Genomic DNA, 25118 nt, shown 5'->3' with positions numbered 1-25118 from the left:
GGCTTATAGTGATGTACGCTGTGTGGAGCAGCAGGGCGGGTGGCATGGAGGTGTCCTGTGGGGCCCTGTAGGGCAGGAAAGCGCTTGCCTTTGCTCAGCTATGCCCTGAAGATTTCAGGACTGCCTGTGTCACCACAGCTTGGGCTGCAAAACCTGCTGACAGCTCAGAAGCGAGGCTACTTTCCTCCCCCAGCCTGCAGGCCTGCTGTGAGAGATGCCCCACTGAGTTAACAGCAGAGGCTTTGAGGCGGGAGCTGCTTGAGGGTGGATTTACAGAGCTGTCGCACTCGTGGGCTGCACTGTACCCTCAGAAATGCACCCTCACTGTTAGGGTCTGGTCATCTTCTGTGTTATCTTCCCAGCCCACCTACTATCCTAGAGGTTTCTATCCTCATGTTTGTTGTGGTTTTGTGGGTGAGAAACCTCTATAATGGACACCAGTGCACTTGTGGCTTTGCTAGAATTTTGCCTTGAGTTTGACTTAAATTTCTGAGGGAACAGATTTTTGATAGGAAATGGTATTGTTGGGGACAGTACTTTCTTTGAGAAACTTCAATGCTGTAGAACAGGTTTTCTTGGCAGGAATTTTCATGGGAAAGGGTAAATCTTGTTGCAGCCTTTACTGTTCTGAGTAAATCTTTTAAGGTGGGGTGTCACTTGAGTGAAACCAGGCTAAAATTGATTAAAGAGTCTAGGATTAGCTAAGAGTGGTTAGTTATGCATGGTTGTTTGTGCTGTCATGCAGCTTATAATTATGCAGCCTGGTTGAAAACAAAAGTAATATTTTGAACAGTTGTCCTGGAACAAAAAATTAGAATGACAGTGTTACAGTAACAGCTGGAAGAACTGGTTATAGGAGTCAGGAAGGAGACTAACTTTCCACCCATTTGTGGGTTTACTTTCAGAGTTAAACACGCAGCAGCAAGAGTAATTGGAAGGGTTTCCTTTCCCTCTTGAAGCTTGGATGTCTGCTGTCACTGAAGGATGTAGAGGTTTGAGGCTTTCTGGTGGCCAGAGAGAATCCCAGTGCTTCTCAATCTGATTCACATCTTGGGTGAGATGAGAGCTGGGATCTCTGCCTTGCCCCAAAAGACATCACGTAGGGTCTCCCATGCAGAAAGCCTGCAGTGAGTCTCAGGGATGTCCCCATCTGCCCTGGGCAGAGATGATTGCTGTAAGTGCCTGCCAGTCTTGGCAGGATGAGGATGACAGTTGGCACCCCAGGCTTTTTAGGCACTCTGGTTTGAATCCTGACTAATGCATATTGTACATTTGTAGGAAAAGGCACCTTAATCTGCTGGTGGTGTGGAAATGCAAAATCCTCTTTCACTTAGAGAGCCTTAGAGATTTTTTTCTAAGGTGCTTCACTTGATAAACAGGTGTCTATCAGGCTTCAAATGTCCAAGAGGGACTGATGAATCCAAACATGTGTTTGGGTGAGAAAGTTATAACTTGACCTGTCTGACAAAGGCATGCTCAGATGGAGGTGCTATGTTATTAAAATACAGAAAGAACTGGCATTCCATAAGCATGACCTGTTAGGAACCCGAGAAAGAAAAAAGGAAAGAAGTAACTAGAGGCATGTGAAAAACCAGCTTTAGACTAACCCAGATTCTTCTAGACTGAACAGAGCCTTGGGAATTGCCTCTGCAAATGAGTGATTATATATGCAGTTCTGTTAATTAAATGTAAAAATGATGTAGGAAGTAAAAAGATATAGCTACTTGTTTAATTAAGCTAATTAACTCCCCAGGTAGCTTTTATATTTGCTATATTCACTGCAAGTGTCTGGCTTGTTCTGCTTGTGAAGCCACGTCAGCCCTGACATGGGCTCAGGAGAAGGTTGTACTTCTAGGAGGCTTACTAATTGTGCCTGTGGGGAAGAAAGGACGGAGCAGCAATGGGAGAAAGGATGTTCTGGGCTCCAGGGTAAATGCAGTTGTTTTCGTTTGTATCAAATTCCAAGACAATAAAAGGATTCCCAATGATTTTGGCGTGGTTCAGATCAGGATTATGTGTTCAGTGGGGGGGAGTTAAAAGGAGAAATCTTACAAGAGCTGATGTTCATGCCAGATGCACTGCTGCCAATGTCTTTTCACCCCAGAAGTTTGCTGACTCCCACCTTCACGGCTCTGCTTTGTGGAGACCTGCAAGCACCAGCCAGCCTCAGCTCTTCCCGTCCGCAGGCAGGGTTTGGGAGGCAGACTGAGCTCATTGCGAGGCTGACTGACTATACCTGCTCTTCGAGTTCAGCGGATGCTTCAGCTGGGTGTTGATACGTTGCCTCCTTCTGAAATTGTTTTCCAAACCTCTCTTCCATTGATGAATCACGCACGACTAGTTGTTTTTTTTTTAATACATGTGGAGGCATATGATTAAGGAGTCCTGTTTTGGTCTCTCTGCATCTCCTTCCTCGTTTGTGCCTAAACTAGGGTTTGTTTTTTACACACAGGTGAGGGAGAAGGGGAAGGGGGTTAACAACACCTGCCCAGATGTCAGGAATGACACTAACATCTTCTGGAGAGAAGGTGTGTGAGATGATTGACTGGGCCCCTCCTGTGGGAACCAGATCTCTCCCAGCTCCTTTTGAAGTCACACGGAGCTGAGCAATCTGAGCAAGTTTGGGCATGGGCTGCTGTGAGCAGTTTGAACTACTGACAGAAGTCCTCCGTGCTCCTGCGCTGGGCCTGGCCGCCAGAGTGCTGTGTTTCACAATGGGGCGGCCATGAAACCGTAGCTGAGCTACTCCTTACCTGCTCATTTCCAGCTCAATTGCCAAAATCCTCCAGCGCTTGTTTTCTTTTTGCTATGTCTTTAAAGTTCATCAGAACTTAAAGTATATGCTTAGCTCTCAGCCAAAATCCAGTGGTGTTCTAATGGATCTGAAGGGAGTTCTTGAGCTTGAACAGTCAGTCTTATCCATGCTTTGTGTGACAGAATCACAGAGTCCTTGGTGTTGGAAGGAACCTGTAAAGATCCTTGAAAGCCAATATCTCCAGGGATGGGGGCATCCACCATGCCCTCCTCCATTTCCATGAGCTAGAAGAGTGGTGATTAAAGGTGTTAATGCTCTGAAAAGCTCATGTTCCTCTCCCAGTTAGTTAAAACTTTGCCAGATTACCTCTGAAACAGCCAGGAAGTCCATGTTTTTCACCCACTGTTCTCTGGAGGAACAGGCTGGGGGTGAAAACATCAGGGGAGCACGATGGCCGCTTACAGCTATACATGCCCATCTCCTGCTGGTGCACCATTACAGCTGCTCACCATGCTGCACACCACCTGTGGGATTTGCTTGGAGGTCGGTACCCTGCTGCATTCTCAGTACTACATGTGCAGAAAAATTCCAGCTGCTTTGCTTCTCCCAGTATCTGGTACTTCTACTGTGGTGTATTTTCTGCTCTGATTCTAGGCCTTACCAACATAATTTATGCTTTCCTAAAGAAAGCTATCCTGTGCCAAGTTGATCTTGGCATTAGGAAACTTTTCTCCATAGAAGCACGTGCTTCTAATGTCACTTCTTGTTCTCTGGAGATTGTCTTCAAATGCATACAGATGATAAAGTTTGCCTGTTCCCATTTCATACACAGCTCCTCCTTAGTGTCATATTTGCTGTCTTCATGCTGTTGAGTTTTTCTCTGAACCTCCCCACCACTGGCTTCACTGTCTCATGGCACATTTTGGCTTTACTAGCTCTGTCAAGAATAATATTGTGGCTCCCGTTTCTCTGCAAAAACATAGGTTTTGTCTTTGAGCAGCCACAGATAATACTGGGAAGAAAAGAATGTGTGGAGGTGATAATGAAGGTGTATGTATAGCAGGGGATGGTGGAGGTTAGCCCTGGGGCCTTGGTTTAGAAGCTGCTCATCCCATGAGCACTGGTTTACAGGAGCATTGCATTGCAGATCCCATTCCAAGGAGTTGGCACCTCTGCTTTGCACAGTCATTGGACAGGACAGCCTGTGCAGCATTGAAACAAGTCATGACCCATTGGGTCGGTGATGCTGTTGGGAGCTGCTGTCTCCTCATCTTGGGCAGGTCTGTGATCAGGTGTGGGAGGCTCATTTTGCTTTTGGTTTTCTGGGTCAGAGTCTATTTTCTGTTTCGGTTATTTGCCACGTATCTCTGAACTGATCTCATATGCTGTGTTGGCTGTTGGTTTGCTGGTCTGTTTGCTTCATCTGTAAAAGAGATCATGGCAGGTCCAAAAGGAAGGCTTCTATCAGTAGTATATTAATTATTTTATTTTGTTGTATCTTACCTGTTGTTGCTGCTATCCGTGTCAGACCAGAGAGTCTATTAAGATGGCCTGGTCTGACCTCTTGTGCAACATAGGCTGCTGGTTTCACTGCCAGCCCTACGCCCTGCGGGTGTTGCTCTGTCAAAGACACCTTCTAGGGCTTCAGTCCTCATTTTGAAGCCTTCCAGCTGCAGTTTTGTTAGATCTAGATGCTGCCAGCATGCACCATGAGTAGGTCTTGAGTGCAGCAACAGCCTCTTACCTGAGCGCTCTTGACTTGTGGTATGTGAGCACAGCTGAGTTGGTGTAGGGGATCTCAGTGGTCTTTAATCTCCAAGTTTGGAGGAAGAGAGATTGTTTTATAACTCTCCTAAATCTCCTGCTGATACTTTCACAACGTTTTTCCTTGTTTTGTGAGATTGTGCTAGCTAGTGCAGGGGATTCTCATTTACAGGAGGGAAAGCAAGGTGCCTCACAGAGACAGGACCTATGACCTGATACCATGACAACCCATAGATCGGTTTGGGTGATCATATATATATGTTACTATACATTTTTGTTTTAACTCTTCCTGTACAAAGTTACGTGTCTCCACAGTAAACTGGAATTTAGGCAAAAAAAGGTGTGTGATACCAGAGAAGTTGAAGTTTGTTTCTGTGGAAGTGTCTTCCTTATTAATTGAGGCAGAGGGCTGTTCAAACACAGCCAGTCCAGTAGTCGGTCCAGGCAAACTGAAAATTAGTTCTGAGTCAAAGCTAAATATTTAAATTTTTGCTGAGGTATAAGTCTTCTTTAGGGATTTGAAAGTATGGCACCCATAAAATTAACATTACGACAGGGTTTTCCCAAGCAGTTCTAGTTCCTGTGGTTTGCATCCTATTAATAGGGGTGTCACTTCTGGTCTGTAGCTGAAGTCATGTCAGTAAGATGTTCTCTCTTCCTTTCCTTAACAGTATTACTTCTACTCATACTAACAAATTCCTAATAACTTGAGAACAATTTCTCTACTTCAGCAAAAAAGACTTTGAACCAAGAAAAAGTGACAGCATGAGTGCAAATGCAGTTAGAAATGATCACGTTTAGTCATTCTACTGAGAGAGCTCTATTTTCAGAACTCCCGTTCTGCAGTACCCATGAGGTGTGAAGCTCCTCTTTGCTAATTTTATCCTTGCACGGGGAGAATGTGCCTTTATTTAAGTGAGATTCCTGTGTGAGGAGCCTCACGCAAACTTCTTAGCTGTGACTTTGTTCACCAAGTAGTTTTTAGCAAAAAATGGGAGCAAGATCTTAATTAAAAATTCCAAGTGAAAGTTAGAAAGCTGCTAACCGAAAAAATAAATACCTCCTTTCAAGGGTAAGTTGGTAAACTCTGGGATTGAATCTCTAATTGCTAAAATAACATTCTGTGTCTCTGTCTAATTTAGATTAAAAGTCTTCAGGGAACATCCCTAATTTTCCTATTTTCTATGGTCTAAAGTGAAAAAGTGATTGATATCAGAAATAGGAGTTTCCCCCAGCAATTATGGTATTTTGAGAGACTGAAATGTTTTTAATGGGATAGGATATAATAGGGAAAAAATATGCATATACTTCACCATGCATTTATACATGGATCTTTTGACAGAATTGGATGTTATTCTGGTGTGGTTGAGACTGTTCAACATTTGGGGCTTCTTAAAAAATTGGAGACTTGATTCATCCTTTTTCATGGACGTGCTGAACTATTGGGGTGATGGGTGCTTAATTTCTTGTAATGTTAAGGGTATGCACAGGAGTACCTGGAGCTTCACATGTTCACGGAATCATAGAATGGCCTGGGTTGAAAAGGACCACAATGATCATCTAGTTTCAACCCCCCTGCTATATGTAGGATCGCCAATCACCAGACCAGGCTGCTCAGAGCCGCATGCAGCTTGGATGTTATCAAATGCTGGCAGGACTTGTCCTGAAAAATCCTGTTAAGAAGACTCTCTGCCTTGAAAAACAAACTCCTAATGTTGCCTTTGCTTTTTCAGGTGGATTTGGAACCAGAAGGTAAAGTGTTTGTCGTCATTACTCTTACTGGCAGCTTCACAGAAGGTAAGGGAGTTCCTTTGGCTTGTTTCCATAAAGGGTTCATCTCTGGTGTATGTTATTGCCATCAGATACCAAAACAAATGGCATTCCCCACACAGGTTGCATGCTACTAGACACAGAGGATTCTTGGGTGGCTGGAAGTTAGGATAGGGCTGTTGCTAACCTCACGTGCTGTAGTCCATCTGCTCTGCTGTTGCTCTGATCTTGGACCTGGGGAGTCGTGTCACACTCAGCCTGTTTTATTTATCTGAGGTTGTCCTTGCAACAGATTGTTTTTGCCATGTGTACTTTTCGTCTGAATGCTTCTTGAAGGGCAAGTGAGCGTGTAGAACATGTTTAAAACTTCTGGGTGACTTTTATTCCGTAATGGTTCCCATCTACTTCACATGCATTTCTGTTTCCAGAGTTCACATTGCACAGGAAACATAGGGCAACTTTTCCACCCCCAAAAAAATCCTAGAAAAGGTATCTGGGCAGATATATATTTTTTTCCATAACTATCAGTTATTGTGTGGTGGTTTTAATTCTCTGTTGTTTACTGTGACAGCAATGAACTCTGATTACACATGGATGTGAGCCGTGTGCTGGAAAAGCCCAGGAAGTCTGAAATGGGCCTCCGAAAAAGGCAGATTATTTTCCTCAGGCCAATTTCATGGTTGTTGTTTGTTTTAGCTGTGGCCTCGACTGTGTTTGGGGGGTATCTCCAGTATGGAAGCCAAGAATCAGGGCAAGATCTGCTACGCTGCCCTTTATCTGCAGTCTGGGAGTGTTGGATTTTTAATGTTTTTTCTTTTGTACCATCATGGAAACACGTGTATTTCAAACAAGGGTTTGCATCTGAGCTTGTGATTTGCTGTGACCCTTTGGGGAGCTGTGCCACTCCTGCTGAGCCTGTAGCCTGCTATGTGCTGGGGCTCAGATAGCTGCTAGTGAAGCACTCAGTTTCCTTTGGGTGACGCACAGGAGAGCTCTGCTTTGTGCAGCTCTGTCCTTTTAGAACTTTTGAACCTGAATCAATATGTATCCAGCTGTTTTTTCTTTTCTGAGTAGATGTTTTCAAAACAAAACTGGGTAGATACCATGTGGATTTGGGTGCCTCTGAGGTCCCACTGCCTATTCCTGAGGTAACAGTTGCACAACTGCATTTTATTTTTTTGTGTTGCATGTCTGTAAATGATTAGAAGCAAGAACAGCAAATTCTTGAAGGGCATCTCAGAAGACTGACACTTTTTTGTTGCTGTTATCTCCTGTTTAATAACCAGAACTAGAGAACGGAGGAGAGAACAATGCCCACAGGTAGAAGGAAACCCCCGGCTAGCACATGGCCTTAAATGTACCTAAATGGAGCTATTCTGAAAGACATGATGCACTGGGGAAAATGTGGGTCACAAGGATGGGGAAGAGACTGTTGGCTGCAAAGGGGTGGGGATTCTTCACACAGTGTTGGCTCAAGGTAACAGGTGAGATGAATAGCAATGATGTTGCTTGGACCTGAGCTGATGGGAGATGAGGTGCAGTGGCAGCCCCTATCCTAGTCCAGTGTTACAGCATGTGGTGGTGGTGCTGGGAAGGAAAGATGGGAGCGAAGGCACTGGTGAATAGTACTTTTTGTAGTCTGTAGAGTATCCTGATGCTCCTAGGGTATGATTGACACTGGAAGTCAAATGGTGTGATTTTATTTATAGTGAAAACCAATGGCTTCTCACCATAGCAGCAATGTGGTTTGTTTCCCTTATTTTCACAGGGCTAGGAAATAAGAGTGGAAGAAAGAACGTCTGCTTGGCAGGGCATTGCAGCAGGGTGGGGAAGACCTGTGTTCAGTTTTCCAGTGAAATTCATTTTCTATATAAATCTGGCCAAGCCACATAGAATTACTTCAACTTTCAGTTCTGTATCTGTCCAAAAATGGTGCACCTCTTTCTGTTTGTATATGAAATCTGGGTTATGTTAACTGCTCTTGCATTTGCCCATGCACACAGTGTTAACAGGTAATTTACCCTTTCTTCTCCTGGGAGACATGCACCACAACTTTGCTTTGACAGAGGACTGAAGGATATATGCAAATCAGATTCATTTGGGAAAAGTTTTCTGTTTGTCAGAAGGGAGTGAGAAGAGTGCAAAGGTATACTGAGGAGGTGTGACTCCTCTTGGAGGACTGTGAGGCCCCTCAGAAGCAACAGGAGTGAAATGGCACTGCAAACAGTACTGTCTTCAACAAAGCTGATGATTAAAATAATGGTGTATCAAGATCACTAAACTATAGGGCATTTACTGAGCAGCATGGCAGTTCGTGTCCATGCACGACTGTGGCCATTCTTGGCCACTTAAAGCAAGGCTGAGCAGGACTGTTGGACCTGAGCATACATCCATTGTGTGGATGAAAGTCATACTGGAGGCTAAACTGTAAGGACTTGTTGCTAACAGGGTGAGATGAAATCAAATCTTTCTACTGCTTTCAGAGGAAAATGGGAAATAGTATAGTTCTATTTCCTCTCTAGCAATTGAAGATATATGGATTTACAGAACAAGAAGATCAGAGATGGCTCCTGGGGCTTTCCTTGTCTGATTAGTTTCATGGATGGTCACCAAGTTTCCAAGAAGCATCTAATGAGAGCAGGTGGAAGAAGTCAGTATCTGCACTTACAAGTTTGCCACTCCACTATGTTTCCTTCTTGGAAAGCAGTAATGACAGAGTGCTGCATCAGAAGTCAGATTGAAAAAAAAAAAAATAAATAAAAAAATAAAAAAAAATCTGGTAGTGCCCATAGATCCGGTCCTTGAGGCATCCTCGTGTGTTCACAGCATCTCTTTGTCATTGCTTTAAGTAGGTGGTGGAGACAGGAGGATAATGTGGTGGAGCTGGTGTTTGCTATGGGGAGCATCTTCCTTTGCAAAAGCTGACTGAGCATCATTTGTGAATCATTTTAGAGGTGTTTTTTATAAAGATAATTGTTTGCTTAGGAAAACGGCCAAGTTCACCAAGTCTCAAGCACCATCATGTAATTCCAGTAAAGTGAAAGACTGAAAAAATAATTAAAGAAAAGGAAGGAGAGAATTAAAAAAGATTGGGTACACCTGACTCAATTACTTGGCTGTCCTGGAAAACTTACCCAAAATAGATGGTCCTGGTGGTTTTGGCAGCTTGTACTCTCCTTGGCTTTGGGAGTGGTTATTTTCTGTTTGATGGATAGATCTTCTAGCCAAAAATTTAATTTGGTTCTACTTCAGCTGTAATGAGCAGAGAAGGATAGTGCTTCTGTGACTGCAGGCAGTATATCTGAAAGAAGTATTCATGCAGTCTGAAGATGTGTGCTATAGAAAAGGTACAATTGGCACAGATTTACAGATTAGTCCTCTGTAAATTCTTATGTGCCCATCTGTCACTGCCTCCTGAAGTATTTTGGCATGGATAGAGGGCGCAGCGCTGTGTTTGGAATCCCATCTCCGGGTATCCAGCTGGGCCTGGCTCTGCTCTGGGGAGGATGTCCCAGAGGAGGCAGGAGTGAGGCTATTTGGGCTTCTTTACCTATTTGTGTTTCTTTACTTGTTTTAAAATCCAGCACTGTGTTAGTGACTGTCTGTTAATGCTCGTGTTATTACTTCATCCTCAGATCTTTCTGAAGGATGGATATTATGAAAAATAACTCTCAGGAGTGGTGATGCAGTGGCACAGCTGCCCGGGGAGTGGTGGGGTCACCGTCCCTGAAGGTGTTCAAGAACCATGGAGATGTGGCACTGAGGGATGTGGGCATGGTGGGGGTGGGCTGGGGTTGTGCAATGTTTGCAGGTGAACGACTTACGCTGTTAGTGCTTCTGGACATGGGTGAGAAGTTAGCACTGCTACTTGTGAGCAGGTGGCTGTGCTTTGGTGCATCAAGGCCAGGCTGAGTGCCTGGAGAATGGAGGAGCTCTGCCTGCAGCTTGTGATGCTCTGCCCTCTCTTTGCCACCGCTCTTGCTGTTTGCTATTTTGAGCAAAGCTAATGAAATTAAGACAAAGCAATTATTTGACTGACTTAATGAACGAAGCAAACTCCATAGAAAATGAAGTGCTTCTATTTTAGTGTTTCAAACTGTTATCATTCGCCTTTTTTCTTTTTGATGTTGCCACTCAAAGTGATAATCCTGGTGTGAAGTTCAATTTCAATTTTAGAGATGCGAAGTAAGTTATGGTTGTTTTTTTTTTTTCTTTTTTTCCAGTGTCAGGAAAGAGAAAGATAAATTTGAGTTCTGGGCAAGAAATAGAACAAAGAGAATATTGAAGAGCTGAGTGACATGGTAGAGCAGATATAGCACCCATTGCTAAATAGTTAATGTGGATAGGCTTTGTGGCAGCACGGGAGCCCAAACCTGCCTCTGAAGCAGGAAATGTTTCTTTAGTTTGTGGCTGTCACATGGTGTACTTGGGATGGTTTGTTCTCAAGCACGGTGTGCTTTGTCTTTTGCTGTTGTTTTTCTCAGAACATGCTTTCCTAGTGTAAAATGGTTTTAAGAAATAGCATTTCCTCAGTAAGACCTGCAGCCTTGAAATCTGAAACGATGCTGCCTTTATGCTAAGTCTTTGCTGTGTGCTGAATTGTGGCTCCTCAGCCACACCAAACTCCTTTTGCAGGTACATTATTAGCTTGCACAAAAGGGAGGAAAGAAAGATGTTTACTGGTCCTCTGTGAACTGCAGTAAAATCTGTTTTCATGCTGCTTTTTAAAGGAAAGGAAATAGTTATTTGAAAGTAGGAACCAAGACTGGAAACAGTCCTGATCTCAGCCTCCAGTGTGTTGAGCTGTTCTTCTTGGGTTACTGGCTCAAACTGGACAATTTTGAGGCACGTATTAGACACTGCACAGAGAACCTCCTGATCTAAGCAGGCAGTATCAGTGCAAGACAGGATAAAAAAAAGTGTTTTGCTGTTTCAGGCACGCAGTCTGAAAATATAGAGGCCTTTCCTAGCCCAAAGTCTTGTGTGACAGAGCAGCAGGGAGGTGCTTTTCCATATCCTTGTAGGTTTTTTTCCCCAATATCTGATTGCTTTACAGTGGTCACACACATGCATGCTGCAGGCAAAGGGGTTTCCAGATGCGCTGTCTTGGCTCAGCTCTACTCTTCCAGATGGAAATAGATCAGAACAACATCGAGCCCTACAGGGGAGAAGTCCACCCAGAGGACACCCTTGAGAAGACTGTGTTCTTACAGAGGCCAGGAGCATCGTCCACCGATGCTGAACATTTCTGTATGGGAGGCAGGACAACCTCAGCCTTGCCGGAAGGCATCCGTCAGGGTAACAAGCACAAGACAGTCCCTTGATTGAAGCACAAGGACCTTAAAGCTTTTCAGCAACATTAAAGATCCAAGGAGAGAATTTCAAAGCCAGGGCTTCCCAGGGAGGTGGTTTGAATCACCATCCCTGAGTGTGTTTTAGAAACCGTTTGGATGTGGTGCTCAGGGACATGATTTAGTGAAGATTTTTTGGAATTAGGGTAGTTTGGTTAGATTGTGGTTGGACTCGATGATCTTTAAGTCCTTTTCCAACCTGAGCAATTGTATGATTCTATGAAAGACAATTTGGAGGTGCGGTTCAAAACGAAGTGCCTCTGAATGTTCTGAAAAACAGCATTTGGGCTACAAAATACCATTATTGGAAGTGATTGTTTGACATCTTCAGTAAGGTGGAAAATCTCTGCTTTGTCTTGACTGTGGGAAGGTCTACACTCTGGGAAATTAAGTGCTTTGCTTGATGTTACAGAGGAGCTTGAATGCAGAGGCAGGAGGTGAGCAGCCCACTGCGTGATCACAGGAGCACCTTCATTTCCTGGAACGTGATTGATTTGCTCCACAGCCATGGCATTAAATCTCAAGCCTCTGAGAGGTTTTTTGTTAGCTTGCCAAAATCTGCCAGTTACATAGATATTCAGACGCTGTAAAAGTACCATAAACAGCAATATTAGGGTTAACTTTACTTCCTCAGCAGGCTGTGTTTTGTCTAGGCTCTGAAACCTAGATATAAATATGCAAGCTTGCAACCTGCTCTGGGATTTCAGTTCCTGGCTGTGACGAAGGGCAAAGATTTTATTTTGCTTTATTTTAATGTGATTCCTGGAAGAAGTGACGTTAGTTCCCAGAGGAGCTTAAACCTATCTGCTCGGCCTTGGAGGACATCAGTGCGTTGGAGTGGGTGTTTGTAGTCTAATGGCAGATGTGAGCTGAAAGGAGCAGAGCACAAAGCTGCTGGAGGTTGGGACTGTGATTCCATGGCCGGGGATGACGGCAGCAGCCCTGTGCTGGCTGCCACTGTGCATCCAGGACACATGTATCTATAGATCAGTGATTCTGTGCAAGGCTTGAGCATTTCTCTCACAATCCTAAGAGAGGCTTTGGGAAGGAAGGTTTCTGGGACAGGCTGCTCGGTACAAAACTCAAGGTAGGAAGGTGGATGGGGACTTGTACCACCTACATGCAGCTCTATATGTGCCCAGACTTCCTCCAATATTTAAACGTCATCTTTCCTGTCTTCTCTACTCTTCAGTTTGTGTTCTAAATTGAGATGGCAACCCTTCTGGAAGAACTTCTGCAAGCGGTGGGAAGAGGGAGAGTAAGGAGAGGAGCTTGAGGGACAAGGAAAGGCAGCAGTAAAAGTGCTGAGACCAGCTGAGCCTGTTTGTAGCTAGAATCTGGAGCAGTTTTTATGCCAGAATCTCAGCTCTTTTCTGCCGTCTAGCTGTGAAACTTGTTGAGCCAGTGTGTCCCTCTGTCATCAGTGCTGTATGCCCAAGGCCACAGATGGGGAGCGGAGGGGAAAATTGCTGTGCTTCCAGTGGATGTGAACTTATTCTCAGTGATGCTTTTGTTCCGTTAGAAAACTAGAGAGATCATCTTAAAGACAAAAACCTTTTCATTGCTAAGGTTACAAACTGAAACTCTAAAATGCAAGGAAATGCTTGAATTTGTATCTAAAGTTTGGCCTTCCTGTATGTTCGTGATGCAGACTCTGATTGCAGTCCAGCTAAAGGCAGAAATACATTTCATCTGCATCATGCATAGCTCATGGCCCTTAAGAGAGTGGTGAATTATCTGGACCCCGTCTGGTCCTGCACACGTTTTTACTTTGCATTATTTGAGGTCCTGTGTTTCACCTCCAAATGTTGGATAAGGCAAGAAAAGCAAGTCCTTCAGAGAGGCACCAATATCCCATCCAAAGAGCTAGTGGTATGTTGCACATCAGGGCAATCTCGCAGCTCAGTTGCACTGGCTGTTAGTGACACAGATCCTACAGAAAGAAGCACAATGAAATCTGGCTGATTTTCCTTCCAGCTTGTTTTCACACCTCACATTGTGCCAGCACAGCTGTTTATGGGGTGCACAGCAAACCAGATTTGGGTATTGATCAAGTTGAGAAGTGACTGTAGAAGGAAACAGGGTGCTGCTATTTAGGGGAGCTGCTTAAATCAGTGTGAGTACATTGTTGTGAGTATTGCACTGCATTCTGACTTTCATCCTGTTTCTTTTGAGCCTAAACAAATTTCCTCTCCACGTGATCCTTCTCCATGGAGGCACTGGGAGAAAGAAGAGAGCAGCTGCAGACTGAGGTGTTCATCACAAGCTGATGGAGAAGGTGACTTTGATCCTGTTCACCCACCTCTGAATTGAACGTCTGTGACTGAGAGGGGTGAGATGGGAGAGCCCTTGGAGAGGCAGGAGCAGCAATGGAAGGAAAATCAAATTGGTTGGTGGTGCTGGTGGCTGGTACGGGGCTGGTGAAATCTGCCAGGTCCTTAGAATCATGGAGTTGTGTGAGTTGGAAGGGTCTTTAAAGGTCATGTAGTCCAACATGTCTGCAATGAGCAGGACACCTACAGCTCGCTTGATCATGGTGCTAAGAGCCAGGTCCAGCCTGACCTGGTGTGTCTCCTTTCCTTGCATAGAAAGAGATCTTGAGCCATTGTGAGCTCTACATGTCCCTCTACATGTAGCATCTGGCATTCTTAGAAGCTGTATTTGCATGGATTTGGGACGTCTGCTTTTGACATCTCTCGGAAATGTGTCTCAGAAATGGAAAAATATGTATTGCAGCATGAAAACCCTGTTGGGGAGGAGCTGGGGAGGGAGTTAGGTATTTTCCTTGTAATGCTACCATCATCTTTTCGATGAGAAGAGGTGTGCTGCCTTTTGACAAATATCTTTGTGGCAGCAGCAAGCTTGGAACTTGAGAGGCTGAATTTATTATTGTTATTATTTTTGACAAGTGCTTCTCTGTGGCAGCATTTCGCTCAGCCCATGGTGTGTGGGAATCTGCGTGGGAGAGCGACATAGTAAACAAGCCGCTTCTTAAGGTTGTTGCAATTCGGGAACTTATTAGCAAGCTGCCATATGGAAATCTTGAGAGCAGCAGGGATTGGCGGTGCAATCAGAGCTGAGCACGCAGCCGCAACGCTTGGGCAGGGTCCGCCCAGCCGTAGGGTGACCAGTTGGCCGGGAGGATCCAGCTGTTGCACGGAGGTGGTGGTGATTCAGGTGTTGGTCATCCGTCTACACCAGTACAAAGTCAAAGCCCAAGCAAAGGCTTGGGAAAGGCTGAGGCATTGGAGATGGCTACTGCGCAACAGCGGTTGGCAGCCCAAGCAGCAGAACAGGGGGAGTGTTTAATTTGTCTGACTTAGTTAACTTTCCCAGTTAATCCTTTCCTGTCTAGTTTCCAGTTGTCCTTTTGGTTACGTTCTGTTTTCCTGATGAAAGGTGCAGCGCCCTTAGTAAGGAAACTTGAGGTTTTATCCCAGGGATGTTGAGTAATGTGGTTGCAGTTTGTGAGATTGCTGCAAGATGTTGGATCCTTCTGGATGCAAGCTGCTGGAGCAGGCTTTGTGTTCATCCCAGCTTCATTATGCATTTGCTTCATGTTACATAAAGAATATCTTTCTGGTGTCCCCTCTTTGAGGCTGATGTTCAGCCTGCATCTCTCTGGAAAAGTTGCATTGCCTAAATAGTAATACGTGAATTTTAAGCAAACTTACTTGAGTGTAAAACCACTCTTGTTTCGGTATGATTGGCTGACTTTCATCCAGGAGCTGATCACGTAGCCCTGAAGAGTGATGTCCCTAGAGCACCTACCTAAAAGTAGCTTTAAACTGCATATGTTTAAAAATAGGTGCATCTCAGAGCACGTGCTGTGCTGTGTAGGTATGGCATCCTGGTAGCATGTTGTAATCCTGGTGTGGAGCTGCCCACGAGCAGGAGTTGCTGGTTGTTACAACACATGCAAGCCTTGGGGCGTCAGGATGAGGGGAAAGTTCAGGATCTCCCTGCTGCTTGCCCAGCATGCCAATTATGTGTTTCTCAAGGATTTTGCACAAGAGCTGGTAACTTTGACCTGTAAGTGCTGTCACTCCAAGGGTTCTACTTGTGCTCTTCACCAGCGCAGTATAGTTTGAAATCTTCTAACACTGTGGGCTTCTGGTGAATGAATTAATCGTGGAAGAGATCAAGGTTGCTTTGTTAGTTTTATTTTCCTGTTTTTAATGAATATTATGCTTAAATGGCTTCCTTTCTTAGTTAATCGCATCTCAACGTGTTTCTATTCAGTTTAATAGGTGAGAAGGACTAAGACGAGGCTTTACAATGGAAATTCACTTGTTTAAGCAGGAGGAAATAATAATGAGTCTAAGTGATGAGGGGAGGAGATAGAGAAATTGGTTTGTTAAGTCTTCAGTGAGTAATGCAGTAAGAAATACCACACTGCTAGAAGTATTTGCACATCTTCAAGTGAAGGGGAAGATTTTCCCCATCTTATGGTAAAGCTGAGGCTGCAAGCAGATCATAGGATCATTAAAGCTGGAAAAGACCTGTAAGATCATCTTGTTCATGCCCACTGCCCGCGTCCCTCAGTGCCACATCTCCACGGGTCTTGAACACCTCCAGAGACAGTGACTCCACCACCTGGGCAGCCTGTGCCACTGCATCACCACTCTTTCAGAAAATACATTTTTCCTAATATCCAAACTGAACCTTCCCTGGCACAAGTTCAGGTCATTCCTCTCTTCCTACTGCTGTTATGTGGGAGAAGAGGCTGAATCCCACCTCACCACAACCTCCTTTCAGGGAGTTGTAAAGAGTGATAAGTCTCCCATGAACCTCCTCCGGACAGTATAATCCCCATTCCTTCAGCTGCTCCTCCTCCTGAAGGATCTTGTGCTCCAGACCCTTCACAGCTTTGTTGCCCTTCTCTGGACACACTCCATACCTCAGTGTCTATCTTGTGAAGGACCTGAAACTAAATATGGATCTTGAGCTGCAGCTTAATCAGAGCCAAGTACAGAAGGACAGTCACATCCCTACTCCTTCTGACTACAGTATTTCTGATACCAGCTGGGATGCCTTCTTGGCCACCTGGGCCCACTACTGGCTGTTCAGCCAGCAAATGTACTGTTCTGCCTGCAAAGCAGGTATTACTGGCTATTGCTTGCTGTTTGTGGAGTTCAACCTAATTTTTTATTTTTTTTTTAAATCAGAGTGGGCTTTTCTCTGCCTCTAACACAGCTCAGCATATCAGGATGGGGCTATGGGGTTGTGTTGGCATCTCGGAGGCACTGGGTGGTGGAGCCCATGGTGAGCAGGTAGCGTGCTGGGGCTGCTGCGTGTTCACCCAGTGCAGCAGCTGGGAGATCACATGCAGTTGTAGCCAGAGGGAAACTCGTATCCACCCCATGGCTTGGTGTGAACCAACTGATCTACCCTGCTTTTCCAAACCATGTGGGTATTGCATGCCTCCTGCTGGGTACAGGCACAGGTACGAGCTGGCCTTCCAGTTATGGTCTCTGGTTCTGAAGGGCTCAGGTCAGTATTCAGGATGCCTGCTCTCTCAGGCTTCTCCTTTAATACAAAATAAAAACCTTCTTACCTGGCATCTTCTCTTGGTGCACGTTGAGGCATGTTATCATCCCAGCCTGGTGTCTCTTTCAGAAGAGTATTGTGAGGTTAATATCCCCAAACTAATGCAAAAACTTGCAGAGATGGAGTGATAAAAATGAACTTAAGGAAAGCGTCTCTCACTGCTGGCAGAGAAACACACACAGGATGGAAAATGGAGTTGTCCTTTTCCTTCTCTCACAGTGCCGTGGCTGTAAAGAGATGGGAGAGGGAAGCATGGGGAAGTGGCTATCCCATCAAATACAGACTAGCTGGCATGCAGTGATTTCCCTTTCAGAACCTGGTCTTCTGTGGCATGAGGTTGTTCATGTTGTTCATTGAATCTTTTATTATTCTCCATACTCACTGAAGAAATGAATGAAGAAACCTTTTCTATTCATACTTTCCAGCTTTGCACAATGTACTGCAGTGCTTTCTTTATAACTGTCAACATGCATAAGAAGGCTTACTAAAAAAAATAAAAATCCCAGAAAGGACTTGTAAAAGCAGATGTGGAGAATGTTTGAAAAGCTTCATGGCAATCTTGATAAAATACTATGCAAAGTAACCTGTATAGAATTCACAGTTGGTCTGTAGACTCTCACATGGCAGCAGCATACGCTCTTGCTGGAAGCTTTAAGTTTCTTAAGCTGTCTTCTTCCTTCTGGTGTTCTCACAGAACTTATGCAAACATAAAAAGCAGCTGTTCCTCCTACATCCTTAGCACTTAGTGCTTGAGGTGTGTCTGCTCAGCATTGTGATCTCTTCCTCACCTGCTGGCACCAGGGCTTTGGCATTGCTTTATCATTCTAGAAATAAGCTTGTAGTGGGATTTATAGCAGTAGCTGCATGCTGTCATGCTCGCTAACACTGATTGAACTTTGTTGATCCTGTTCTCCCTGCTGCTGCACGCAGGCATCGTCATTCAGCCTCATACTCAAATACTTTGACTGCTTAGAGCTGAGATGAGTTTATGTCCTCAGCCTGGCAGGGAAGGAAGGAAGGAAGGAGGGTTTGCCCTACTTCAGCACGTACATGAGAGACAAAGGCCGTGCCTTGACTGCAGAATTCATATGATTTGATGCTCTGATTGGGGCAAGGATAACTTCACATTTTGTGTATCTCCAAAACTGCTGAGAATTCTGTTGCAAAGTGATGAATGTGAAAACTCCTATTCTGTGGAGGGTCAGAGCATCATTCCTCCTTGTTCTTTAGGACAGCATTTATTAGTTAGCATCTTAAAAGATAAACTGTCCATTAAAATGGCCTTTCTGGGTAGTGCTGGTAGAAGACAGCCCAGTCCTGTTAGCACCAGCTAGTTCTTTGGTCTTTGTACCAAATGTCTTCCACTTTCAGAGGAGGAAGCAGCAGCAGCTGGTTCAAACATAAGTCCCAACCTCTGTTTGATGTGCCATGTGTGTCTGCTTTGCAATAAACCTCAGCTGGGATTTGAACTAATCTCTGTTCTTGTGCATAAACTGACAGAAACTGCAGGACACAAGCTTGGATGGTTGTGAAGTGGAAGAGAAATCTCAAGTAGTTATCAAGTTCTGTGTGGATGTGGCTGTCTTCCCTTGGCAGGTTCCTGTGTTCAAGTAATTCCTGAAATGAAAACTCTGAACATCCGCAAAAAAGAAATATTTTGAATCTATCGTGCGTATACTGGGGAAGTAGAACAGTCAGCAATGAAAATGTAGCTTTAGGTCATAGCTTTTAAATACTTTCCCCATTTCAGAATTGGGCTATCAGACTCTTTGATGCTGTGCTGAGTTTATAAGGTTTTAATTAGAAAGGCTTTCTGTGGTTTTGACTATCCATGAGATTATGATGATAACTATAACTCGTGGTTAAATGATACCAAGTCTTCATAAGGGATTTGTTCATAAGATAGGATGTTTTCTGACTTGGGAAATAAATACCTTGGCTTAACCTCTGTTTATTTTCAGTCAATGTAAAAAAGCCTGCTTTAGGTACATATTGAGAGAGCTCTTGCAGCACTGCTGGAAAGGATGGGTGCATGTTCTCCCTCCGCCTTCCATTTACTTCATCTGGTTTTTGTGCTCCTTTCCTAAAACCCCCAGTACTACTTACTGGTAGGATGTGTCTAGGTGACCTTCCATGTGGTTATGGCAGCAGCGAGGTCAGGCTCTGCTAGATGAGCTCTGTCAGCTTCAGCTACTGCAGGGTGCAGCTTTCCCTTACTGCTGCGGTTACACCACCACCATGAGAGCTAAACTAAAAAAACACCTTAGAATAAAATAATTAAAAAGAAAACCACTGTTCTACAGAGGTTTGTGAAGGAGTGAATTCTCTCCAGCAGAGCTTGCTTTGTCTTTCCTCTATCAGGAGCTGAGCTCTGGCCAGGGCTGCTTGCTGGATGGAGCAATGGGTAATGGCATTCAGTGGTATGGATAAGTAGCTGTTGCAATGGTTACGTTTAATTGTCCTAAAAGTCTGCATGGAGAGGCAGAGGAGGATGTCTCTGGCTGGGAAGGCAGGGGCAGGTAACTACTGCCAGGTGCCAGTGTGAGCAGATGTCCGCTGCTGGCACAAGCATGTGTTAGGCACAAGTGGAGAGGGGGGAAGTGGAAGTATTTAACTTTGTGGTTGCTTTTACACCTAGCTAGGCACAGTAAGTACCCTATAGTTACAGATATCTAAATTTAACCACGAATGCAGACAGCTCCCATCGCTGGGTAAAATTACTCGCTTGTTTTTATAGCAGTATTTGAACTGTTGGTTTGGTGCTTTACCAGAAATTAGAGGCTTTCGAATGTCTGTGTCTTCTAAAGTGGTCTGGAGCAGCTTTGTTCTGTAAAATGCTGTCCACACACAGATGGAAAACACAAATTCTGTAGGAAACTCTCCAAAACGCAGAACTCGAACAGGAAAACTTCTGCACTGACATCATGTCCCATGACGCTACCAGTGTGGGGATTGTGGGGACTGCTGCTGTGTTGGTCATCCAGTCCAAGGGCAGGCTGAGGATTCACTGCTTGGTGAGGGCTGGCTGCTGGCAAGAAGTGTTTGACAGCAGTATGCTCCACCATCACTCTGCTTTGATGTCAGAGGGATGAGCTCACACGCTCTGTGGTGTGGTTCGTGGAATTGCTGGAGATTTGTTCTATGGGACGTGGCTGTTTATTTGGATCAGTCAGATCATATGATAGATGGTCTCCACCTCCATAAGGGCAGTCCCGCCCATTTTCACTCCAGGAAGCATCAGGAAGTGGGAGAGCAATTAACCAGAGAGGTTGATTGCATGTTAGAAACACTGTAGGCCCTGCAAAGCTTAGATCTGTTACAATTTAACGTGAAGTGGATGTAAGCATGGGCAAGGATTACCTGTAAGATGTGCAGCATCTGAAGAAACTGGTACACACTACAGCAGTATATTGTGGGAAAATGTGAAATCTGAGGAATGCTTTAAATATTAATGATATACATAATGGTGTTTAGGAAAAAAAAGTTCTTAAAAAACAGAACCAACCCACCGAAGCTCAATGAACTCATGGTGTGTGTTTTAATGAAAAGTGAATAATAGGATCGTATTGCACTGTATGTTAGTTCAAAAAACAATAACTAAAAGGTCTTTATTTGGATGATTGGGAAGGGGAAGGGTATTCCCACCTAATGTGTGTAAGTTGGAAGCTGTAGCACTGCACAATATGTCAGTGGATGGAGGCCAAGAGAAGGCTCAGGACAGGCCTGGGTTGTGATTCACCAGTGCAGGCAGAGACAACATGAGCCAAATGGGGAACATGTTCTCTTAAACTCTGGTAAATGGGAGATTTGATCCTAAGAGCAAGAGCTGCTGGGCTCCTAATGGAGCAGTGGTATGAACCAAGCTGGAGACTAGGCTGCTTCTTTAGGTGATTTGCTTACATGCCCAGCACACGTTCTGAACTCCAAGGCTGGGGATTTTGCCAACTGAGGTTTGTGGCTTTAATTCCGAAAAGCTCTTATGTTTATACTTACACCTACATGAAGGAGATGTTCGCTTGAATTTAAAGGTGGCAAATTCCAAAATAGTACAAGGAAATTTCATTTTTATTTTTATTCTCTCACGTGAAGTTTGGGCTCAGTGAAGGAGCTGGCTCTTTATCTCTCTCGGGGAAGAGGAATGAACTGGTTGACCTCTTGAAGTCCTCCTCGTCATGTTTCCTAGGGCAGATAACAAGGCTATTGAAATTGTGCAATGATGATTGAATGTTGGGAAGGGATATTAAACCTCCGCACGTCAGCTCTCACTTCAGGAGATCAAAATGACGTCTTGTGTGGGGAAAAGAGGCAAATTGCCTCACAGCTGCAGGGTTCCTCCATCTTGCTGTCATGTGTTTCTGGTTGCCCGCTGACAGACAGGATGCTGAACGAGATGGACTGATGTTCTGATTCAGTCTGGCACTTCCTGTGGTCCCCTGAGTTCTGTTGACTTCAGTGAGAATTAAATACATATTAAAACACTTCCTAAAAGGGCAGGCTTTTCTATACCCTTGTCTCTGAGCAACTGCTTGAAGCTCAGCAGTGAAAAAGGCATGTTTCTTTTAAGTGCTTGAATCAGCCGTACCACATCCTTTTTCTGTTTTCATGAGAAAATCCTAATTTATAACGTGCTTCCATTTTAAAAATAAATGTAAGCTGCCTTATGGGCTGACCTCCGTGTCACAGTCATGTCATCAGGTCTGAAGTTTCCCGTTAGTGTCTGTGGAAGAGAAGGGACACGTGCTGGAATGGCTGGGAGAATGCAGCAGAAAAATGTGAGCTTTACGGTTGGCTTTGCTTCGAAACCTGTGTGGCAAGAATACTGAGAGGAATACATCATGTGTGTTGCATCCTTTTGAAGTGGCTGGGTTGTGCAGTGCTGGGATGGCTTCCCTTATCTCCACTCTTACAAAAAGGACCAGGAAATATGCTTGTGATGTGGGATTCCTACACTTCAAGCCTTGATTGGGTTGACAGGTTTTTTTGTTTTGTTGGTTTTTTTTTTTTTTTTTTTTTTTTTTTTTTTTTTCAGTGGTTCATCAACAAAGCCAGTTGAAAGCAGGGAAATGCCCTGCCCCCTTTTAGTGGGTAGATGAAGTGGTAGGGTAACAGCTGTGTTTGGGTACTGCTGCTGCTCAGCAGCTCTGGGATGATCAGAGGGCTGGGAAGTTTTCAGACCGCCTGCCTCTTCCTTTGCCCTTATATCTCTGCAGATGGGTTTGGCAGTAGCTGGCTTTTGTCCTGTAACACCTTGCCCTTGAAGCAGGAGTCCTGCAGCAGACCCCAGCTTGTGTTCTCAAGATGCACTTGTTAGTGGGGCCTGAGCCTATCCCTTGGAAAGCAACTAACTTGAAAACTCAATTTCATTTCTTTCTTCTGAGGCGAATGTGGCCCAGATGAGGCTTTGATCTGGGACACTCAGATGAGTCTGACCTGGTCTGCGCTAGGGTCCCAGAAACCAGATGGCTTTTAAGCTTCAATTTTCGAGTCAGATGTCTGCTGCTGTATGAGAATAACTTTCTTGATTGAGAGCTCAGCTTTGTGTTTTAAGAGGGACTTGTTTTATGTAAAATGAGCTTTACCTGGAAACTGTGATGCGGCTTACCTAAACCTTGTCAAAAAAAAAAAAATCAATTTTGAGATGACGGGGTTCTTAAATGCCTACAGCTCCTGAGGTCTTGCTCTCTAGAACTATAAAGTATTATCTACCCTTTGGGAAACAAGAGAAAGAGGAGAATGGCGCATACTACACAACACATGGTGGTACAGGAGCACAGCATGAAGTACTGAAGGTGGATGAGAACCAGCAGTGGTTGCTTTGGCTCAGCACTGCCCTGTAGAGCTGGTCAACTGTTGCATGCAGTTAGATTTTCAGAAGTTATTACCTAAAGAACTGTGGGTGTTGATAACTCATTAGTCTTGAGCTTCTGATCTGTTTATACCTTATGAATCAATGGGTTGGTGGCATGTCTCAGCAGCGGAGAGGAGGGAGAGAAAGGTGGGAAGATGCAGTTATTTCTAAATGAAGAATGTAATTTTCAGTTATGGTGACAGTTATGCATGATGACACTAAACCTTTGTTGCTTTTTCTTGCATAGGGACCCTCCAGAGGGATCGAATTTTTAAGAACCTCACTCGGAAGCGCCAGCGGGCCATGCGAAGGCGAGTGCATCAGGTGAACGGGCACAAATTCATGGCTACCTACTTGCGACAGCCAACCTACTGCTCACACTGCAAGGAGTTCATCTGGTAAGAATGGATTGACAGTGGTGGTGCAGACTTTCCCATCCTTTCGTAGTCTGGGGATGGACATGCCACTCCAGATGCTGAACTCATCAAGGGCTACAAAAGTGACTCCCCCTGTCCACCAGGATTGGCAGGGTACATTTACACTGCAAACCAGAGTCTTCTGCAGAGAGGCCAGAGCTGATGTCTATGTTGGTTGCTGAAAGCCAACAGGGAGAGTGTGGAGACAGAACAATGTTCCTTGCCTGTACGTGCAGATGTTATTTGAGGAAAGACGTAAGCTCTGCTAACTTGAGAATACAGAGAGAAAAAGAGTTTTGAGCTTGAAAAACTAGTGAAAATGCCAGAGAACAGAAAAGCCAGCGAAGGTGTAAGGTGTGGGATGATATATGAGGGGGAGTAGGCAGAGCAGGAAGAGAAACTTATATGTCTCAAAGGAGTGTGAAGTGGGAGAGAGAATAACAGCGTGTGGGCTGTTGGGATCAGTTTAAATAAGTATGATGGGTGTTGTAAAAGAATATTTTAGAAGCTAGAGTGAGGGGGAATGTGAGGACTAAATGGACATTGACAGCATTGCACTGAGCTCTGGCCCTTACAATGCTTTGCTGTGGTCACACATGCCTATACTGAATTGCACCATTATTGCTGGGCCGTTTCAGCCCAGGGATCTGGTCACTTGGATCCTCTTGTCTTTTGACTCTCTCTTCTGTAAGTGATCTACAGGTAGGCTGGCTTTCTGATGTTGAATTATGTTATATTTTGTTTTGAACAGGGGCGTGTTTGGGAAGCAGGGATACCAGTGCCAAGGTAAGGTACTCGGCTCCTGCACTCTGTGTCTGTCAGTTGTGCTGTCTCAGGAGCACTCCCCCTGCTGCTGCTTACAAGCCTCTCTGAAATCACCACTCATATTCTTTCCCAGTCAGCTGAAGCTGAGCAGCTGTCAGGCTGTTGGCTTGAGTACATGCAGGAGCAATAACCATGTTCATACAAACATACAGGGATCTGGTTGCTGTGTTTCACCCACAGTGTTCCTCCTGCATGGATCCACTGAGTTGCACCTGAAATGTGCAATGCCTGACTAGGCTTGAGACCCAATATCCCTTCAGTGCAGCATCTGACTGGTACAGAGGCACAGTTACTCTGTGGACACCTTTTTCTGTCTCTCCCTTTGTGGCTAAACAAAGTGAAATTAGGCATGTGACTTCAAAGGATAGTTTCATGGCCTGGTGCAACACTTCAGCCTGAATGCGTGTTTTGGCTAAGTAGCTGTATAGATGTTTGTGGTCCTCATTTGCACTTAATTATTGTTCTTCCGTGGTCCTCATTTGCACTTAATTATTGTTCTTCCTTTCCATTTTTCTGTGGTCAGAAAGAAGAGCTACTCGCTTCACAGGTGCATGGTCACTCAGGCCTTTTAGCACTGTTTCTTGTGCAATAGGTATCCTGTGTAAAATCTCTGGGTGAAAATGAATGTTATTTTTCAGACTCCTGTGAGTGCAAGCTTGAATCGACAACAAACAGAATAGTGTGGAACTCTGAAATGTATCTGCAACTTATGGTTCCCGTTAGAAAAACCTCTCTGCATAGTCAGTAGCTATGGCTCTTAACTGGTGTAACTGCAGTACATGTTGGGTTATGGAATGGAGGAACCCAAGTTCGTTCCAGCCAAGCCAGCTTCAGAGCTG

General features: G+C 44.6%; 1 protein-coding gene across 4 annotated transcripts in view; it reads left to right on the top strand.

Moving 5' to 3' along the window:
• The window catches only part of PRKCH (protein kinase C eta), a 172950-nt gene that overhangs the window by 82344 nt on the left and 65488 nt on the right, over positions 1-25118 (top strand). For all 4 annotated transcript variants that reach the window (XM_085225804.1, XM_085225805.1, XM_085225802.1 and 1 more), the window contains 3 exons: positions 6253-6316; positions 23286-23436; positions 24206-24240. In XM_085225804.1, coding sequence (XP_085081930.1) covers positions 6253-6316; positions 23286-23436; positions 24206-24240 — 250 coding nt within the window. The remainder of the gene's footprint in view (positions 1-6252; positions 6317-23285; positions 23437-24205; positions 24241-25118) is intronic.

The sequence above is a fragment of the Meleagris gallopavo genome, chromosome 5 (genome assembly GCF_905368555.1).
Source record: "Meleagris gallopavo chromosome 5, MGAL_WU_HG_1.1, whole genome shotgun sequence".
Lineage (NCBI taxonomy): Eukaryota > Metazoa > Chordata > Aves > Galliformes > Phasianidae > Meleagris > Meleagris gallopavo.
Note: the sequence above shows the minus strand (reverse complement) of the source record. Positions and strands in the feature narration are given on the sequence as shown.